The sequence below is a fragment of the Notolepis coatsorum genome (genome assembly GCF_963971535.1).
Source record: "Notolepis coatsorum genome assembly, chromosome: 5".
NCBI classification, from domain to species: domain Eukaryota; kingdom Metazoa; phylum Chordata; class Actinopteri; order Aulopiformes; family Paralepididae; genus Notolepis; species Notolepis coatsorum.
Genome location: NC_140169.1, coordinates 148314366 through 148333354, shown reverse-complemented (window position 1 = coordinate 148333354; position 18989 = coordinate 148314366). Strand labels below are relative to the sequence as shown.

The following is an 18989-nucleotide window of genomic DNA, read 5'->3' as shown; positions in this document are numbered from 1 at the left end:
TGTGTGTGTGTGTGTGTGTGTGTGTGTGTGTGTGTGTGTCTCTCTCTCCAGGTGTTGGATGCTAACAGGTGTTTTGAGAAGCAGGCTCACTCTGCTCTGTCACTGCAGCTGGCAGCTTACTACTACTCCCTCCAGCTCTGCAGCTGGCTCGCCCCCTGCTTCAAGGACCGCACACACACCCTCTACCAGGTACCCTGTGTGTGTGTGTGTGTGTGTGTCTGTCTCTATGTGTGTGTGTGTGTGTGTGTGTGTCTGTCTCTATGTGTGTGTGTACTTACTTACTTAGGCCTTTTATTCCTTTTGGAACATAGGCCATTGATGAAAAGTTTCCACCCCCGTCTGTCTTGAGCCGTCCTCTCCAGCTGTTTCCATGTCAGTCCCCTCGTCTTGACTTCCTGCTCAGTGTCTCTTCTCCAGGTGTTTCTGGGTCTTCCTCTGCCTCGCTTGCCTTGTGGGTTCCAGGTTAATGCCTGTTGGGTTATTGCGGTTTTGTGTCTTCGAAGTGTTTGCCCAATCCAGCTCCATTTTCTCCTGGTCGGCTGGACCTCCACTGATTCTTGCTCGGTGCATGGTCCCACAGCTCGATGGTGGTGATTGTGTTTGGCCAGAAGATCCTGAGGATACGTCTCAGACAATGGTTGATGAAGGTCTGCAGTTCATCGATGACGTTAGTGGTGGTTTTCCAGGTTGCAGAGCCATATAGCAGAATGGATTTGACGTTGGAGTTGAAGATTTTGAGCTTGGTGTTGAGTTTGATGTTTCTGGTTTTCCATATCTTGTTTAACATGTTGAATGTTGCTCTTGCTTTTCCTATTCTTGCCCTTACGTCTTCCTCTGTCCCCCCATCCACAGCTATAACACGACCCAAGTATGTGAATGTGTCAACCTCTTCCAGTGTCTGGCCCCCGATGGTTATGGGGTTCGTGCTTTTATTATTGACTCTGATTACTTGAGTTTTTGGTCCATTTATTTTGAGCCCAAGTCCAGCTGCAGTTGCTTCTAGCAGCTGGGTTTTGTTTGTCTTGCATCTGTTGATGGTTGTGTGAGAGTAGTGCGATGTCATCCGCAAAGTCCAGGTCCTCGAGGTGCTCCGTTAGACTCCACTGGATGCCAGTCTTTTTATTGGTTGTGGTTTGCCTCATGATCCAGTCGATGCATAGGAGGAAGAGGACGGGGGAAAGTAGGCAGCCCTGTTTCACGCCGGTGAGCACTTTGTGCACGTCATCCGTTATGTAACACTTGGCATTTCATGTCCTGATACGTGTTCTTGATTATGCTGATGTATTTTTTTAGGGATTCCATAGTGTGCCATGAGTTTCCAAAGCCGCTCGCGGTCTACACTATCGAATGCCTTTTCAAAATCTATGAAATCGACATAGACAGGTGCGTGCCTGTCATGTACCAAGGTCTGATGACCACATAGAATAGAAACTGAAGCAGGCTGCACATGAACAAAAACAGCCCCTCTCAGTAGATGCTTTTAAAGCACGGTCCTGGCAGATAGGAAACAACACAAACGCGCTTTCAAAAGGTAAATTATATTTATTAGCTGTGGTAGGACTTCAAACCTCCACTAATTTATGATGAGGAAAGAGGGGAAATAATCCCACAAACATATAACAAATAGGGGAAAAGGGTAAGGGAAGAACAAACAAGTAAATATAATAGAGTAAGGCACAAGAGCCAACACAAGCCCTAGTGACCTAGTGTCACATGACACAATCACAAGCCCTGCGGTTGGCAGTCTGGGAATCCCCCAGCAAATGTACACAACTTGCACAGCACAATATAGTTCCACACAAACAGTGGCAAAAAGGCAGAAGGCCCAATACATAGATATATATATATATATATTAATTCCACACAAACAGTGGCAAAAAAGGCAATAGGCCACAATATATATATATATATATATATACTCACCTGGTAGTTACACCAACACAAATACAATGCCTACCAGGTAAGTGGTGTGAACAGCAAGATCACACAATAGATCAGTCCCACACAACAGTGGAAACAAAGGGCAGTATTATAATAATTATTCCACACAAACAGTGGTAAATCAAGGGCAGTGTTATAATAATTATTCCACACAAACAGTGGTAAATCAAGGGCAACCTCCAACTCTATGGTCACTGGCAAATGACTCCATGAGGCGCCCCGGACGTGTGTGTGCTGTCAGGCATTTGTCCACCCGTCCCTCTCGAGGTGATTGCCATCAGCTGTCATTCATTAGGCAATCAGCACTCTTCAGTGTAGGGACGGGCGGCACCTGACAGATAAAGAAAAAGAGACAGCATTAGCCATCATGGCACACGCACACACATCACATACAAAACATAACATATTTACATATACTAACCTGATGTTCAGATGGTGTCATAATTACAGTAATAATGGTAATGACCAACCCACGTACCCATGTACGTCACAGTGCCATTCTATGGATTGCTCGATGATGATCCTGAGGGTGGCAATTTGGTCACTGCACGATCTACCGTTCCTGAAACCGGCTTGGTTTTCTCTCAGTTCATCATCGACCCCTTTTCGCAGTCTGTCCAAGATAATGCGGTTGAACACTTTGCCTGGTGTTGAGAGCAATATAATCCCACGATAGTTGTTGCAGCTCTTACGGTCTCCTTTCTTGGGTATAATAGCAATGAGCCTGTCCTTCCAGTCTGTTGGTACATTTCCTTATTTCTCCCAGATCCTTTTGATCAGCTGGTGGCTGAGGTTTCAACGTCTGCCTTTAAAGCTTCTGCTGGAATGTGTGTGTGTGTATATGTATAATCTTTCAAATCTATAAGATATGATAAGAATAACTTGTCGTAGCAGTTTTGTTTTACGTCGTTGTATCCGATAGCGCTGCATCGGCAGCTAGGGTCCTGGTGCTGATGACTGATGATCACTGAGTCAGTGTCGTGGCCGGGAGCATGTTCCCCTAGCTGCTGCTGAAACTAAACAAGCATGACATAATAAACAACACCTAGGTGCTGCTGAAACTAAACAAGCATGACATAATAAACAACACCTAGGTGCTGCTGAAACTAAACAAGCATGACATAATAAACAACACCTAGGTGCTGCTGAAACTAAACAAGCATGACATAATAAACAACACCTAGGTGCTGCTGCAACTAAACAAGCATGACATAATAAACAACACCTAGGTGCTGCTGAAACTAAACAAGCATGACATAATAAACAACACCTAGGTGCTGCTGAAACTAAACAAGCATGACATAATAAACAACACCTAGGTGCTGCTGAAACTAAACAAGCATGACATAATAAACAACACCTAGGTGCTGCTGAAACTAAACAAGCATGACATAATAAACAACACCTAGGTGCTGCTGCAACTAAACAAGCATGACATAATAAACAACACCTAGGTGCTGCTGAAACTAAACAAGCATGACATAATAAACAACACCTAGGTGCTGCTGAAACTAAACAAGCATGACATAATAAACAACACCTAGGTGCTGCTGCAACTAAACAAGCATGACATAATAAACAACACCTAGGTGCTGCTGCAACTAAACAAGCATGACATAATAAACAACACCTAGGTGCTGCTGCAACTAAACAAGCATGACATAATAAACAACACCTAGGTGCTGCTGCAACTAAACAAGCATGACATAATAAACAACACCTAGGTGCTGCTGCAACTAAACAAGCATGACATAATAAACAACACCTAGGTGCTGCTGCAACTAAACAAGCATGACATAATAAACAACACCTAGGTGCTGCTGCAACTAAACAAGCATGACATAATAAACAACACCTAGGTGATACTGTGCTGAAACTAAAAAAGGATGACATAATAAATAACCATGGCATGGCTGCTTGCAGCGTTCTGGAGAACCATGGCATGGCTGCTTGCAGCGTTCTGGAGAACCATGGTATGGCTGCTTGCAGCGTTCTGGAGAACCATGGTATGGCTGCTTGCAGCTTTCTGGGAGAACCATGGTATGGCTGCTTGCAGCGTTCTGGAGAACCATGGCATGGCTGCTTGCAGCGTTCTGGAGAACCATGGCATGGCTGCTTGCAGCGTTCTGGAGAACCATGATATGGCTGCTTGCAGCGTTCTGGAGAACCATGGCATGGCTGCTTGCAGCGTTCTGGAGAACCATGGCATGGCTGCTTGCAGCGTTCTGGAGAACCATGGCATGGCTGCTTGCAGCGTTCTGGAGAACCATGGCATGGCTGCTTGCAGCGTTCTGGAGAACCATGGCATGGCTGCTTGCAGCGTTCTGGAGAACCATGTTATGGCTGCTTGCAGCGTCCTGGAGACTCGGTCATCCAATCGACACTGCACTGCATTGGGTCCTCTGCAACAGTGTGAAGTTGGACTATCAGCCGTCTGTTTGATCTCACCTCCTACCCACACACACACGCACACACACACACACACACGCACACGCACACACACGCACACACACACACGCACGCACACGCACACGCACACGCACACACACACACCGGCACCATCTGGCCAAATGTCACCCGACAACAACAAGTCAACAGCCCACTCCCCTGGGTCCCCCCCCCCCCCCCCCCTCCCCCCCCACTCCCCTGGGTCCTCCCCCCCCCTCCCCCCCACTCCCCTGGGTCCTCCCCCCCCCTCCCCCCCCCTCCCCCCCCACTCCCCTGGGTCATCAGTGTCCCGCCGAGCGTGACGTCGTCTGGATGAGCGCTCCTAGAGACAGCCGTGCAGAGAGCCCTTCCTGTGTCTGAATATGAACATCTAGAGACAGCAGCCGTGCAGAGAGCCCTTCCTGTATCTGAATATGAACATCTAGAGACAGCCGTGCAGAGAGCCCTTCCTGTGTCTGAATATGAACACCGCACGTATAAAACCTTGCACCTTACTGAGTGTGTAAGGGTGTAATGTACATGTATGTGTGCAGTGGTGATTTCATAAGGGGTTGCACTGTGTTTTAATGACACCCCGCCCACGCGCATAAATGCTCCCTTGCGAATAAAGACGATGCCTAATTGCCCGTAGGAATGGAATGTAACACTTCATTTACAGGTTTTGTGTTGAATGGTCCAACTGTAGTATTTGAACACACCTGATGACCTGAGCTATTGTTAGGCAAAGTAGTTCCTGCTCAAAGAGGTGGAGCGGCGTGCAACCCCGTCACATGACCACTGCATCACTGTGTGAGTGAGTGAGTGAGTGAGTGAGTGAGTGAGAGTGAGCGAGGTAGAGAGTGAGCGAGTGAGTGAGTGAGTATGTGAGGTAGAGAGTGAGTGAGTGAGTGAGCGAGGTAGAGAGTGAGTGAGTGAGTGAGTGAGTGAGTGAGGGAGTGAGTATGTGAGTGAGTGAGTGAGTGAGTGAGTGAGTGAGTGAGTGAGTGAGTGAGTGAGTGAGCGAGGTAGAGAGTGAGTGAGTGAGTGAGCGAGGTAGAGAGTGAGTGAGTGAGTGAGTGAGCGAGCGAGGTAGAGAGTGAGTGAGTGAGTGAGTGAGTGAGTGAGGGAGTGAGTATGTGAGTGAGTGAGTGAGGGAGTGAGTGAGTGAGTGAGTGAGGGAGTGAGTGAGCGAGGTAGAGAGTGAGTGAGTGAGTGAGTGAGTGAGTGAGTGCAATAACATTTTTGAATAAAATAGAAATCATTTAACCGTATCAAAACAGCAGCCATGCGTTTTACATAATCGGGTATCATTTTATATTACATGCCATATGAACATGCTCAAGTGCAAATGAAATGTCATCCAAACGTGTTCACATGCATAAATATATATTATGTGTTGGATGTGTGCAATTCTGTACACTTTCACACTGTCACAGGAAGTCATGTGAAGATGGCGTGTGATGAGTTATATAACTACCATCAAAGAAGACAAGATAGAGAGGACATAGTATGGGGGGAGGGATGAGGGGGGAGGGAGGAGGATGTGGGGTGGAGAGGGAGATTGGGAGGATGAGGAGGGATGGAGAATGAGGGAGGAGATAATGAAGATGTGGGGGTGGAGAGGGAGGGGATAGGGATGACCATGTGGTATCAGAGAGAGAGAGAGAAGAGAAGGAGAGAGGGAGGGAGGCAGGCAGGCAGAGAAAGAAGAGAATTGTTGAGTTAAAGAGGGAGAGAAGAAGGGAGGATGATGTGGAGCAGAGGAGATAGAAATATGTAGGGGCGGGGAGAGGGAGGAGATGGGTGGCAGAGACGGATGAAGGGGCTGAGAGAAGGAGGAGAGGAGGAGGATAGAAGGAGAGGAGGAGGAGGAGGAGAGGAGAAGGAGAGGAGGTGAGGAACGACGGAGCTAGAAAGTGATAAAAATGTAGGGAGAGTTAGTGGAGAAACAGCTCTGACCTTTTCCTTGAGTGGTCGCGGCTCTCGGGGGCTTAAGTCGAGGCGGAGCGCGGCCAAGGGAGAATGATCACAGCGAGGAACGCGAGGGGAGAGAGGATGGAAAGAGCAAGAGATGAGTGATGTGTCCCTGCCGACGCTCAAGGTCGAGACAGAGACACACACACACACACACACATGTGCATACACGCAGGCATACACGCAGGCATACACGCACACAGGCAAACACACGGGAACACACAGACAAACCAAGCACATGTACGCAAATAAAGATGGACACACGCAGTGACACACACACACAACCACACACACACAACCACACACACACTCACACACACACACACACACACACACACACTCACACACACACACACACACACACACACACACACACACACACACACACACACACACACACACACACACACACACACAGGGATGCACAAACACACAAATAAGTACAGACAATTGCACACCATTTGTGTCCCGGTACACACACACACACCCCCCTCCCCTGGGCGTCGCCCCCTGCATCCTAATGGATGTAATAGTTCCCCATCTCCCCACTTGATGTGAATTTCAAAGCCATTAACTTAAAATATACAAGTCCTTTCCCCTCCTCTGCCCCCCCCCCCCCCCCCCCTTCTTTCTCCACGCTGCCAGACGGACGTACCTCTCTTTTTCCCCTCCTCTGCTTTTGTTATCTCTCTGTTTTCCCTGCTGGCCTTTGAGCGAGAGGCTCCTTATCAATGTGTTCCAGGGGCTGCGTCTGTGTTCAACACCCACGGAGACGAGGACACACTGTGCACTGCCCCCCCCCCTCTTCTCAATTCAATTCAATTCAAATGGGCTTTATTGACATGGGAAACATACGTTTACATTGCCAAGGCCAAACAAAAACAAAACAAAACAATCAAACAGAGAAATCAAAAGAAATCAGTACATTGCAGAAGGAATTTCTTGTACAGTCTTTATGGTGGTTGTATTCCATTGGATGTCCTTTTCTTGTCACAGCAGCTCACAAATCTGGCTGCTGTGTTTGCACATTATTTTATTTCTCCCAGTAGGTATGGGAGTTTTGAGTTATTGTCCATGTTTTCAAAGTCTCTTTGGGTGTTTGCAATTTGTGGGAAGTATATGTATCTGATGTCTTGGTATAGTGGGCAGGTTGAAGTATATGTCTCTGATGTCTTGGTATAGTGGGCAGGTTGAAGTATATGTCTCTGATGTCTTGGTATAGTGGGCAGGTTGTTAAGAAGTGGAGCTCGGTTTCCACCTCATCTTGTGTGCAGTGGGTGCACAGTCTGTCTTCTCTTGGGAGCCAGGTCTGCCTATGGCGGCCTTTCTCGATGGCTAGGCTGTGCTCGCTGAGTCTGTACCTAGTCAAGGATCTTCTTAGTTTTGGGTCAGTCACAGTGCTCAGGTATTCTGCCACTGTGTACTCTCTGTTTAGGGCCAAATAGCATTTAAATTTGCTCTGGTTTTGGGTTGTTTCTTTCCAATGTGTCAGATAGTTTTCTTTTTGTTTTCTTATAATTTGATTTAGTCCAGTGTGGTTTCTGTCTGGTGGCTCTGCTTGTGTTTGTGAGCAGAGTCCCAGAACCATCTGGCTGAGTGGGCATCTCTCTGTAGATGAGGGCTTTGTTATGGAGTGTCTGGGTCATTTTATTTTAGGTGATTATAGTCCCATTGTGGTGTGTGTCCCATTTTGTGAAATCTTGGTTTGCAAGTGGGCCCCAGACCTCGCAACCATACAGGGAAATGGGTTCTATGATGGAGTCTAACATTTTGAGCCAGATTTTCATTGGAATGTCTAGCTTGATGTTCCTTTTTATGGCATAAAAAGCCCTTATTGCTTTGTCTCTCAGGTCGTTCACAGCTTGGTTGAAGTTCCCTGTAGCACTGATGTTTAGGCCGAGATATGTGTAGTTTTTTGTGTGTTCTAGGGCAATTGTGTCTAGGAGGAATTTGTGTTTGTGTTGTTGTAGGCTGGGTCTTTTTTGGAATATCATAACTAGGGATGCCCCCGATCGATCAGCCAGCGATCGGTATGGGCCGATAATCAGTATAAATATGAGATTGGGGAATTCCGATAATGCTTCCTACTTGCCGATCAATGACGCGCGCGAAAAACATAACGGACACACAAGTGTGTGTGTGTGTGTGTGTGTGTGTGTGTGTGTGTGTGTGTGTGTGTGTGTGTGTGTGTGTGTGTGTGTGTGTGTGTGTGTGTGTGTGTGTGTGTGTGTGTGTGTGTGTGTGTGTGTGTGTGTGTGTGTGTGTGTGTGTGTGTGTGTGTGTGTGTGTGTGTGTGTGTGTGTGTGTGTGTCAGCGTTTCCGTTAGCCGGTAATTACCGGTATTTGTCCGGCAAAATCTCTTGAAGTCCGACATATTTAATTTCTCCGGTCTTAATGTCCGGTGAAAATAATTCCCTGAGTCTAAGCACAATTTGATTATTTGAATTGTATTAAAATAGGCTAAAATTAAATAGCCTATGCGATGAACGAAACGATCATTACATTTGTTTCCTCGTTGCTTCTAATAATGACAACGACGTTGTCAGCGAGAGCTTTAACGTAGGTCTCGGTTCGCTTCATCGGACCAAACGCGAACCAAATATAGGAAGTGATTATTATTACCACTGCTCGCAGCACTCACTGCAAAACAAGCACACTGCATCTAATCTCTCTATCTATCTATCTATCTCTCTCTCTCTCTCTCTCTCTCTCTCTCTCTCTCTCTCTATCTATCTATGTCTGTGCATCTTGGGAAGAAGGAAGAAAAAACGCGGCTTATTATTATTACCGAGGCGCGCGGCTTATTATATTATTAAAACGGCTACTTGTGGGCACTCATAAAAACACCGTGGTCTACAAGTTGTTTAGCGAGAGGATGGTGGTAATAATGTGCTTCAATAGAACAATGGATCAATGCCATGTCAAAACTCGGCTCCGCTGATCTGGGCTCCGCAGTACACACACAGACACACACACACGCGCGCGCGCACACACAGGATCGCAGCCACACACACATTTCCACTGTCCAATAGACAAGCGCCCTTTTCGACCGCGTGACATTGAGGTGGAGAGAGTAGTCACGCAAACCACGATAATGTTGCCGTGTCTCTGCTTTCTCAGTTCTTCGCTTGATATAATTAATACAAATGTCCAATATAACGGAATTCGTTAGCTCATAAAAATGTGATTATAACAGACTGCTGTTAGGGTCGGACCGACTGCCACATACGCGGTCTATTTTATTTCAAGTCAGCAGCAGCACGGAGACGGAGTATCGAAGGACTTATTTTATTTGGAATATATTAATGACTGTATACGCAACGGAAACCCTGGTGTGTGTGTGTGTGTGTGTGTGTGTGTGTGTGTGTGTGTGTGTGTGTGTGTGTGTGTGTGTGTGTGTGTGTGTGTGTGTGTGTGTGTGTGTGTGTGTGTGTGTGTGTGTGTGTGCGCGCGAGGGAGCATGATAGTAAGTTAGTTACTAAGTGTAATAGACTCCAGACGATGGAGCCCCGCTACACCATAGATATATTATAAACACTATGCGCTGCACTGACCCAGGTGAGTAGGTGTCGCTGAGAGACAACCAGGCGTGCCGTCAAGACCCGCCCTACTCTGCCTCTGATTCGCAGGCTGGGTGGGGGAATGTGATTGGACCAAAGCAGAGTCACACACAGACAGTGGCTCCAGTCGGACATGCATTGCAGACAGAGACGCTGCTTGCATTAGAGAGAGCGGAGAATTTCGACTCGTTGTGTGTTGGCGCTCTCTCGCAGATAATACAGATAATACATGATGAAAAGTATAATTAGCTCAGAGTCCAGAGACGGTTGTGGTTCGATCTGGACCGGAGTCCGGACTTTGAGAATGCCTGTGTTAGACCTACAGTATAATACTGTCAGCTGGTAAAAACTGAGTGTCCTCTCGTCACTTTTAAACTATCAGCTAATTTTACAATACAATTACAAAACAACTAAAACTGTGTAAAATGCAATTCATAAATGGTTCAAATTCATTGAATTCAGCTCAATTCGATTTCAAATGGCAGTCTTTTTTATTATGTATAGGTTACTAATAATTATTTAAAAATATTAATTAATCCAAATTTACAGTATAACAAAACCAAAAAAACTATCGGTATCGGCAGTGTATCGGCCGATATGGCTCATAGACGATCGGTGATCGGTATCGGTGGCAAAAAAACGTGATCGGGGCATCCCTAATCATAACTTTAGTTTTGGTTAGATTTGTGCCCATGTCTGGGAGAATGTGTGCAGAAGGTCAAGGTGCTGCTGTAGCCCTTCTTTTGTTGGAGACAGCAGCACCAGGTCATCTGCAAACAGTAGGCATTTGACTTCTGTGTTTGCTAGGGGGATGCCACGTGCTGCAGTTTGTTCCAATGTTTTTGCCAGTGCATTGATGTATATGTTGAAGAGGGTTGGACTCAAACTGCACCCCTGTCTAAGTATGTGTGTTTTTCCTCAAGCCTCACGGCACATGTGTTGTTGGTGTACATTGACTTTATATATATATATATATATATTAGTGCTGTCAATAGATAAAAAATAATTAACTAATTAATCTCACAAGTTTCTGTAATTAATCTAGATTAATCTAGATTAAACATAGCATTTTTCTACTTAAGACCGAAGCTTGTAACATATATTTACTTGAGTAAAATCATGGAATTAATGTAAAATCAACACAAAGAAAGTATATTTAGATTCAAAGACTATTTTAATAGCTTTCTTTGAATACAGTTTCTCTCATGTGAAATATTAATGTTCAATGTTCAATTCATGTTCAATAAAACCATCAACATTGACTCAGCTAGACCTCTTTCTTATATCCGCGGCGCTAAAATTGAAGATTTTTCACTCTATAGATTAATCTAGATGTTTTTTTTTTTTATACTTTATTGTGTCAAACAAAAACATTTTACATTTAGGTATAGTAAGTGTACCCACATACACATACACAACTGCACCTGTCCATACCTACATACGTACATACCCACACAAATGTACATACGCATATTCCAAATCTTGACATTTTTTTTTTTTTGTACCCATCACCCATACAAAAAACAGGAGACGAAAACACAAACAAAGGGGCGAGCACCAGCATAGATCCCGGACCGGCACACATCCAACATCCATCCCTACCCGTCCCCACACACACACAAGAAAAACAACAAACAACAACAACAATAATAACAGCAAACAAATAAGAAATTAATAGAAAAAAGAAACCAACCAAAAAACGAAAAATTTAAATAAAATAATAATAATAAGTAAAAAGGCTTGAATTTTCATTGTAGGTATACAGTAGCTGTAGGCCTAAGGGGTGTTCCCCAACAATTGATCAGTAGATCATCACTGTTTCCTGTTACTTAAAATCTTCCTTAAAGACTGATCTGTCTGTCAACTAGTACCCCTCCATAGTTTAAAGAGACCCCATCTTTTTCCCAGCATATTTTCATTCTTATTGATTTTGTAGGTTACCTTTTCCATACTATATATGTCCTCTACAGTTTCTAACCATTTGTTTACTTTCGGGGGTTCAAGTTTTTTCCAAGCTCTTGTAATTTGTTTAAGTGCTGCAGCTCTCAAAATAAAAAAAAAGGTATAGTTCTTCTTTTTGTAGGTTTTTGGGGCGTGTTCCTAAGAGTATATCATGTTTTTCTATACCCACTTCCTTAAACATCTGTTCCATTATGTCTAGAATATCTGACCAGTAGATTTGAATTTTTTTACATGTAAAGAAAATATGTGTATGGTCAGCATTCTTCTCCCCACACTCCCTCCAGCAGCCGGGATCATTTTGTGCGTATTTGGACATACTCGATGGTGTTCTAAAGTACCTCATATTTATTTTCCAAGCATACTCCTGCCAAAAGGGTGATTTTATGTAATGGAAGATATCTTTAAAGCTTTGATTCCACTCCTTATCTGGTATGTTTGTTTTCAGTTCCTTCTCCCATTTATTTTTAATATAGCTTAAATCTTCAATTTTGTTTTCTTGGAGCATTTTGTAAATTTGTCCAGTTGTATTTTTGAGGTTATGGCTTTGTTGAGTCTTTATCATGTATTTCAGTAGGGGGTGGAGTTTTAATTTGGACTTTTTCTCTTAAGTAGCTTCTTACTTGCAGGTATCGGTTTTTCTCTTAAGTAGCTTCTTACTTGCAGGTATCGGTGAAAGTGATTACTAGGACAGGCATATTTATTAGCTACATTTTCAAAAGAATCCACTCCTTCATTGTACATTTGATAGAAACGTATGAGGCCCTTAGCTTCCCATGTCTTAAAAAAACCGTCGATACTGTTTGGAGAAAAATCTGGGTCCCATGCTATTTGTCTTAAGCAGATCATTTCTTGTTCCTTAATTTTATTTATTTGACATATTTCCCTCCAGATTTTAAATGTGTTATATATAGAGTAATTGTGTATTTTGATCTGTGCTTTTTTATATCTGGAGAAGATCAATGTGCTGAGTGATTCCACTAGATTCAACTCAATTGACTTCCATTTGGGTCTCATCTCGTTTTTCATCCATATTAGAATCGGTTTTACCTGTGCTGCGTAATAATAATTAATTAAATTTGGTAATGCTAGTCCCCCTCCTTCTTTTTTTTGTTGCAAGATTTTGAGTTTGACTCTAGGTTTCTTTTCATCCCATATACATTTTCTCAGCAGCCCCTCCCAAACGTTGAAACATTTAGGTGTTATGTATAATGGCATGTTTTGGAATAAAAATAGAAAACGTGGCAAGATGTTCATTTTAATAATATTATTTTTTTCAAATAAAGTGAGAGGTACAATTTTCCACCTATTCAGATCTTCCTTTACAGAGTTCTCCAAACTTCCATAATTACACTGATGTAGATTGTCTAGGTTATTAGGTATAGTTATTCCCAGATATCTCACTTTGTTTCGGTCCCATTTAAAGTTAAACTGTTTTTTGAAGTCTTTCTCCAAGTGGTCACCTACTTCCATAGCAATCTAGATGTTAATGCTTTAAATTATTTAAATGTATCTCCAAAGTTAAAGCATTCATTTTGACAGCCCTAATATATAGATAGATAGATAGATAGATAGATAGATAGATAGATTGATAGATTGATAGATAGATAGATAGATAGATAGATAGATAGATAGATAGATAGATAGATAGATAGATAGATAGATAGATAGATAGATAGATAGATTGATAGATAGATATCTGTATATATCTCTATTTCTCTGTCTTTCATGATCCTGAGGTCCATTGAGGTCTCTGGTTGTCGCTGTCTGTTTGTCGGTTCAGTTAACTTCAGTCCAAATTACTTAGTGGCTCCAAGGTTTTGTATGTCTCCTTCCCATGCCTTCCTTCCTTTATATCTATTGACTTTCTTCTAATACATATGTCATGCCCTCATCCTTCTCCATCCATCCCTGTATCCCTATACATCACTTATTACCTCTCCCTACCTCCTTCCTTATCTACATCCATATATCCATCCCTGCCTCCCTTTACATCACTCCTTCCATCTATCATGTATTACCTCCATCACTCATTCCCCATATCATTCCTCTATCATTACTTACCTCTAACATGCCTTATCTCTAACATTCCTTACCTCTATCATTACTTACTTATATCACTCCTTACATATCCCTACATATTCCCATGTATCATTACATCTATCCATATATGCATCCCTCCTTCCATATCTCCATTATACCACCCTTCTTCTCCAGCTATATATCCATCTCCCTTCATCCCTCCATCCATCCCTCCCTCCCTCCTTATCTCCCATTACATCCATACATCTGCATCCTTCAATACATATCCCCATCCCCTCCCCTCTTCCCTTCCATGCCTCTCCCTGTCCCTCTCCATATATCTCTAATTCACTCCCTCCATCGCCATCATTCCTTACCTACATATGTATCATTCCCTCTATCCCTCCCTCCATATATTCATCCCTCCCTCATCCATCCCTCCCTCCCTCCGTCCATTTCTGTCGTTCCACTCGTCTGTGTTTCTCTATGTTCTGTAGGTCATACTGTAGGTTCTATTGTGTTTGTCTCTGCTGCACATTATCTGGCCTTGCTTTATAACAAACACTATCTGTAATGGACTTTCTCACTCTCTATATCTCTATATCTCTCTTTTTCTCTATATATATATATATATATATATCTCCATCCATCCCTCTCCCCCTCCCCTTCTCTCTCCAGTGCTACTCCCCTGTGCTCGCTTTGTCTCTTGTTATCCTCTATATATATATATATATCTTGTTTGCTTACCCTCTTTATTTCCCACTATATCTTCCTCATGTTTTCTCTCTTTATTTCTCTCTCCCTATCTAGCTTGTTTTATTTTTCTCTCTCTCTCTCTCTCTCTCTCTCTCTCTCTCTCTCTCTCTCTCTCTCTCTCTCTCTCTCTCTCTCTATCTCTATCTCTATCTCTATCTCTATCTCTATCTCTATCTCTATCTCTATCTCTATCTCTATCTCTATCTCTATCTCTATCTCTATCTCTATCTCTCTCTCTCTCTCTCTATCTCTCTCTATCTCTCTCTCTCTCTCTCTCTCCTCTCTCTCTCTCTCTCTCTCTCCTCTCTCTCTCTCTCTCTCTCTCTCTCTCTCTCCCTCTCCCTCTCCCTCTCCCTCTCTATCTCTCTCTCTCTCTCTCTCTCTCTCTCTCTCTCTCTCTCTCTCTCTCTCTCTCACAAATTATAATTAAGCACCCCTCTCTCTCTCTCTCTCTCTCTCTCTCTCTCTCTATCTCTCTCTCTCTCTCTCAAACAGTCTTCTTATCTCCGAGGCCAGACATATTGTACAGTGTACGATATTTAATTTCACATCTGTATGACGAGCTGAGAAAGTGTGTGGTGTGTGCGTGTGTGCAAGCACGCGTGTTTGTGTGGGTGTGTGTGTCACTGTCTCCATTTCCATTTCCTGAACACTGCTTTGCATTGCAAATTAGTCGAAAGAACAAGGCGCTTTTCATGCAAGCATCTAACTAAATGGTATCTATATATATATATGTGTGTGGGCATGCGTGGTTGTACTGTATATATGTCCGTTTTCATGTGTCTACTCTACACAGTTGCGTGTACGTGCATTGTTAATTATACTCCGATTTTTGAACAATGAAAATTGTTCCTTGCAGCAGTTATAACGATTTTGGAATAAGACTTAGGGTATAAAATATACTCTTTTAAATGAAAAAGCACCATGGTAATTGTATTACAAACTTTTCTTTAACTAAAAACTGAACTTTGCACTAAATATCTCAAATATCGTTATACATATAGTTTATCAATTATAAAAACATAATATTGTGTTTATTGTGTTTTTTTATTTTTTTACACATAAAAACAATTACATATAATACAATATAATCCACAAAGAGATGTGAAGGAGAATTGCCTAAAAACCCTCTAGGGCAGACCTGGGCATTGTACGGCATTGTTGGGTACCGGATGATTCTGACCGGCCCGCGAAAGATTACATGATAAGAAAAAAATAAAAATAATATTTTTTAATTTTTTTTTTCTTTTTTTCTTTTTTTTTAAACTTTTTTCTTTTCACACACACAATATACGCTTACCTAGGATTTGACTTGATTCAACAACAAAGCAGTCGGGGCAAGCCGAAAACGGTCGAAAGTGTGGTTATTTGAAGTTTGGATTTCTTTTTTCACAACTGAGGTAGGTAGATTAAATTTTTAGAGACTAAAGTACAGAAAAAAGGTACCGTTGGGTACCGGTATCGATTCACAGGTACCGGTACCGTATCGGTTCAAATATGAACGGTACCCATCCCTACTGAACACACAACTGCAGGGCAAGGGCATTTTTGCTCATGAAATGCATAGCCATGTGAAAGCCTTCATGACAAAGTGAGGCGAAATTGGGATGGGAGAAAAATAGAAAAATAAGGAGGAAAAAGTGGATCAAAAAAAGGAAATGTTTAAACACAATTACTCATTGATTTGACAACATCATGATCTTTCAAAAATAACCGGAGATACGCAACGTGGCTTCCTCCTCCTCCCTCTCAACACGAGCGGAAACTACGGGTTGGGTTTGAAGGCAAGGGAGGGGTGGAGCGCACCGCTGTAAAGGGAGGGTACGCTGTATTTACAACACGAGACAACATGAGAGCAACGCAACGTGTGCCACAATACTAGATTCATCTTGATTATCTTGTTTTCATGACCGTGGGAAGCCAAAATCATAATTGAAATTGAAACTCAATATATCACCTAGCACTAGTGGACATGTAACATCTTCACGTACTACCATGTAGGAATGAACGATTAATCGATTTAAAAAAGCCGCATTTTACAATAAACCTCTGTGGGGCTGCTTAATTTATTATAATCGCAAATGTAATCGCAATCGCAATATCTGTCAGAAAAATAGCAATTATTATTAAGTATGTGTGTAATGTGTGTCTGCATGCATGTCTGCATGTGCAATTATGTCTGCACATGTATGTGTGTGGTGTGTGTCTGTGCATGTGTGTGTGTTTGGGTGTGTGTATTTATTTACCTGTGCTTGTAGGCGCTTTAATTTATTTTTGAATGTATGGGTACATGATGTGCATGTGTACTGTATGGGTGTGTGTATGTACTTATGTGTGTACGTTAGTTTGTATGTAATTGTGTATGTACATTACTTAGTTTGTATAAGATATTCCTTTATTGATCCCCTTGGGGAAATTCAGGCATCATAGCAGAATGGGGGAGGGGGAAGGGAGGCACAGGCAGTACAAAAGCAGTGTAAACAATATAACAAATCAATATAATGTATGTGATTGTGTGTGTATGTTAGTTTGTATGTGATTGTGTGTGTATGTTAGTTTGTATGTGATTGTGTTTGTATGTTAGTTTGTATGTCATTGTGTGTATGTTAGTTTGTATGTGATTGTGTGTGTATGTTAGTTTGTATGTGATCGTGTGTGTATGTTAGTTTGTATGTGATTGTGTGTGTATGTTAGTTTGTATGTGATCGTGTGTGTATGTTAGTTTGTATGTGATTGTGTGTGTATGTTAGTTTGTATGTGATCGTGTGTGTATGTTAGTTTGTATGTGATTGTGTGTATGTTAGTTTGTATGTGATTGTGTGTGTATGTTAGTTTGTATGTGATCGTGTGTGTATGTTAGTTTGTATGTGATTGTGTGTGTATGTTAGTTTGTATGTGATTGTGTGTATGTTAGTTTGTATGTGATTGTGTGTGTATGTTAGTTTGTATGTGATCGTGTGTGTATGTTAGTTTGTATGTGATTGTGTGTATGTTAGTTTGTATGTGATTGTGTGTATGTTAGTTTGTATGTGATCGTGTGTGTATGTTAGTTTGTATGTGATTGTGTGTGTATGTTAGTTTGTATGTGATTGTGTGTATGTTAGTTTGTATGTGATTGTGTGTGTATGTTAGTTTGTATGTGATTGTGTGTGTATGTTAGTTTGTATGTCATTGTGTGTGTATGTTAGTTTGTATGTGATTGTGTGTGTATGTTAGTTTGTATGTGATTGTGTGTGTATGTTAGTTTGTATGTGATCGTGTGTGTATGTTAGTTTGTATGTGATCGTGTGTGTATGTTAGTTTGTATGTGATCGTGTGTGTATGTTAGTTTGTATGTGATTGTGTGTGTATGTTAGTTTGTGTGTGTATGTTAGTTTGTGTGTGATTGTGTGTGTATGTTAGTTTGTGTGTGTATGTTAGTTTGTATGTGATCGTGTGTGTACATTACTTAGTTTGTATGTGACCGTGTGTGTATGTTAGACTGTATAAACACTAATGTATATTATGTATCGGTGCCTGTGTGTCTGTAGATTTGTTATGCTGAGTCGAGAGATTGAGATTTTCAGTCAACCATACAGTATATGTATCTGCCTACAGCAGCCTTTCTCCCTCAGAGAAGGGGAATATATCACTCTCTCTCACACACACACACACACGCACGCACGCACGCACACACACACGCACGCACGCACGCACACACACACACACACACACACACACACACACACACACACACACACACACACACACACACACACACATTTCCCTTGAACACATTTACTCTGAGGCAGTTCATCATGATGCAGAAAAACTGCTTAGCTCTTTGAACATCAAATTATAGCAGTGAATTCCACAATAAGAGCGTCTGCCTCTGAGCTGCACCCTCACCTGCACCCTCTGAGCTGCACCCTCTGAGCTGCACCCTCTGAGCTGCACCCTCACCTGCACCCTCTGAGCTGCACCCTCTGAGCTGCACCCTCACCTGCACCCTCTGAGCTGCACCCTCTGAGCTGCACCCTCTGAGCTGCACCCTCTGACCTGCACCCTCACCTGCACCCTCTGAGCTGCACCCTCTGAGCTGCACCCTCTGAGCTGCACCCTCACCTGCACCCTCTGAGCTGCACCCTCTGAGCTGCACCCTCTGAGCTGCACCCTCACCTGCACCCTCTGAGCTGCACCCTCTGAGCTGCACCCTCTGAGCTGCACCCTCTGAGCTGCACCCTCTGAGCTGCACCCTCTGAGCTGCACCCTCTGAGCTGCACCCTCTGAGCTGCACCCTCTGAGCTGCACCCTCTGAGCTGCACCCTCTGAGCTGCACCCTCTGAGCTGCACCCTCTGAGCTGCACCCTC

At 42.9% G+C, this 18989-nt stretch overlaps 1 protein-coding gene across 1 annotated transcript in view; it reads left to right on the top strand.

The window, feature by feature from the left end:
• LOC311228418 (NBAS subunit of NRZ tethering complex-like) overlaps positions 1–18989 on the top strand; it is a gene marked incomplete at its 3' end in the record, with an annotated part of 39983 nt that overhangs the window by 9523 nt on the left and 11471 nt on the right. Inside the window, exon 2 of the mRNA XM_084314325.1 lies at positions 52–189. Coding sequence (XP_084170451.1) covers positions 52–189 — 138 coding nt within the window. The remainder of the gene's footprint in view (positions 1–51; positions 190–18989) is intronic.